Raw genomic sequence first — 1220 nt, 5'->3', positions numbered from 1 at the left:
ACTTAGATGCTGAAGCTTATGAAACCTTCTATGAAAAGGAACATTTGAAAATTCCTATAGGATACATTTCTAAATCATCATAGGAACCCAAAGATGCTACAGCCCTTATCCCCCCAACTCGCGCTAGACCTCACGACCTAGAACGTTGACTGCCCTCTTCTCAAAAGCAGAGGAAAGAACTAGCCTCACATCATGTCCAGCAGGAGAAGCTGCCAGACAGAGGCCTGAAATGTGCTTGGGTGCAACTTGGCTCAGGCCCCCTCTTCCCCACCACTCAGAACCTCTTCAGACAGGGATGGGATGGAATTGGGATCCCTTCTATAAACCCTGAGCAAAAACTCAAGGACTTTCAACTTGGTGGTCTCAGCATGGGCCCTGGGGCCCCACAGGAACTGGTAGCGTGCAGGATGGCTGTTGGGCACCTGCCTGTACTCCAGGTACTTTTCCTGCACCCAAACTTTGGTGAGGAGTTCCCTGGGCTCCCCATAGATACAATGCTCCTTCCCATCATGCACCCCCCTGACATGCAGGGCTTTCCAGACTTCCTCCTCAGGAACACAGTCGCCCTCTGCGGCAATCAGCCACAGAAGTGTGACCAGGAGGCCAGTGTTGGGAAATCTGTGCCCATCGCCCACCATCCCATCATAGGTGAGGCCCAAGGTGGTGACCAGGACATAGGTGTGGGTGCTGGGGTCCACTTCCTTCACATCAATGCCAAAGACCAGCTGCATGCACTCAGAGGCTGCGCTGAAGATCTCAGGGAAGTGGTCCTGGTGCTCTTTGATGACCCTGCTCAGCATTTCCGCCTTTGTGGTCGGCTCCTTTGCGCAATATTTCAGGAGCAGGAACATCACCAGGTAAGCCTTCTTCAAACGTAGGGCGCCTTGGAGAGAGGACTCGGCCTCTTCAGAGCCCTCCCTGGTGCTTGGCCCCTCCTTATCTCGGCTGCTGGAGCCCTCACCTTCAGGTTGGCTACATGGAGAGGCTGCCATGGCAGCGGGGGGAAGACAGGCACCCTGAGGGCTGTGGGGAGGACTTGATGTCTCATCAGCAGCTGCCTCCTTTAGGCTCTCTTGGAATAGGACTGAGAGGGAGGGAGACACGGCCTCTTCCTCCCCCTCAGGGCTGAACAGCTGCACTGCCATCAGTTCCTGGTTCTCCCTTGGGTCCTGATGGTCTTCCTCGGGCTTACAGAGCTCACTCATCTGATGGCGATGCAT

The 1220-nt window shown here is 54.9% G+C and overlaps 1 protein-coding gene across 1 annotated transcript; it reads right to left on the bottom strand.

The window, feature by feature from the left end:
* Positions 1–251: 251 nt before the first annotated feature.
* On the bottom strand, positions 252–1220 carry LOC308240284 (melanoma-associated antigen 4-like; the record flags this gene model as incomplete). The annotated part of the gene is made up of 1 exon (XM_080653176.1): positions 252–1220. The coding sequence occupies one exon, from the start codon at positions 1218–1220 to the stop codon at positions 252–254; it is 969 nt and encodes a 322-aa protein (XP_080509302.1).

This window comes from Plecotus auritus (assembly GCF_963455305.1).
Source record: "Plecotus auritus genome assembly, chromosome: X".
Taxonomy (NCBI): Eukaryota; Metazoa; Chordata; class Mammalia; order Chiroptera; family Vespertilionidae; genus Plecotus; species Plecotus auritus.
The sequence above is the reverse complement of the archived record's forward strand: the minus strand, read 5'-3'. Positions and strand labels throughout refer to the sequence as shown.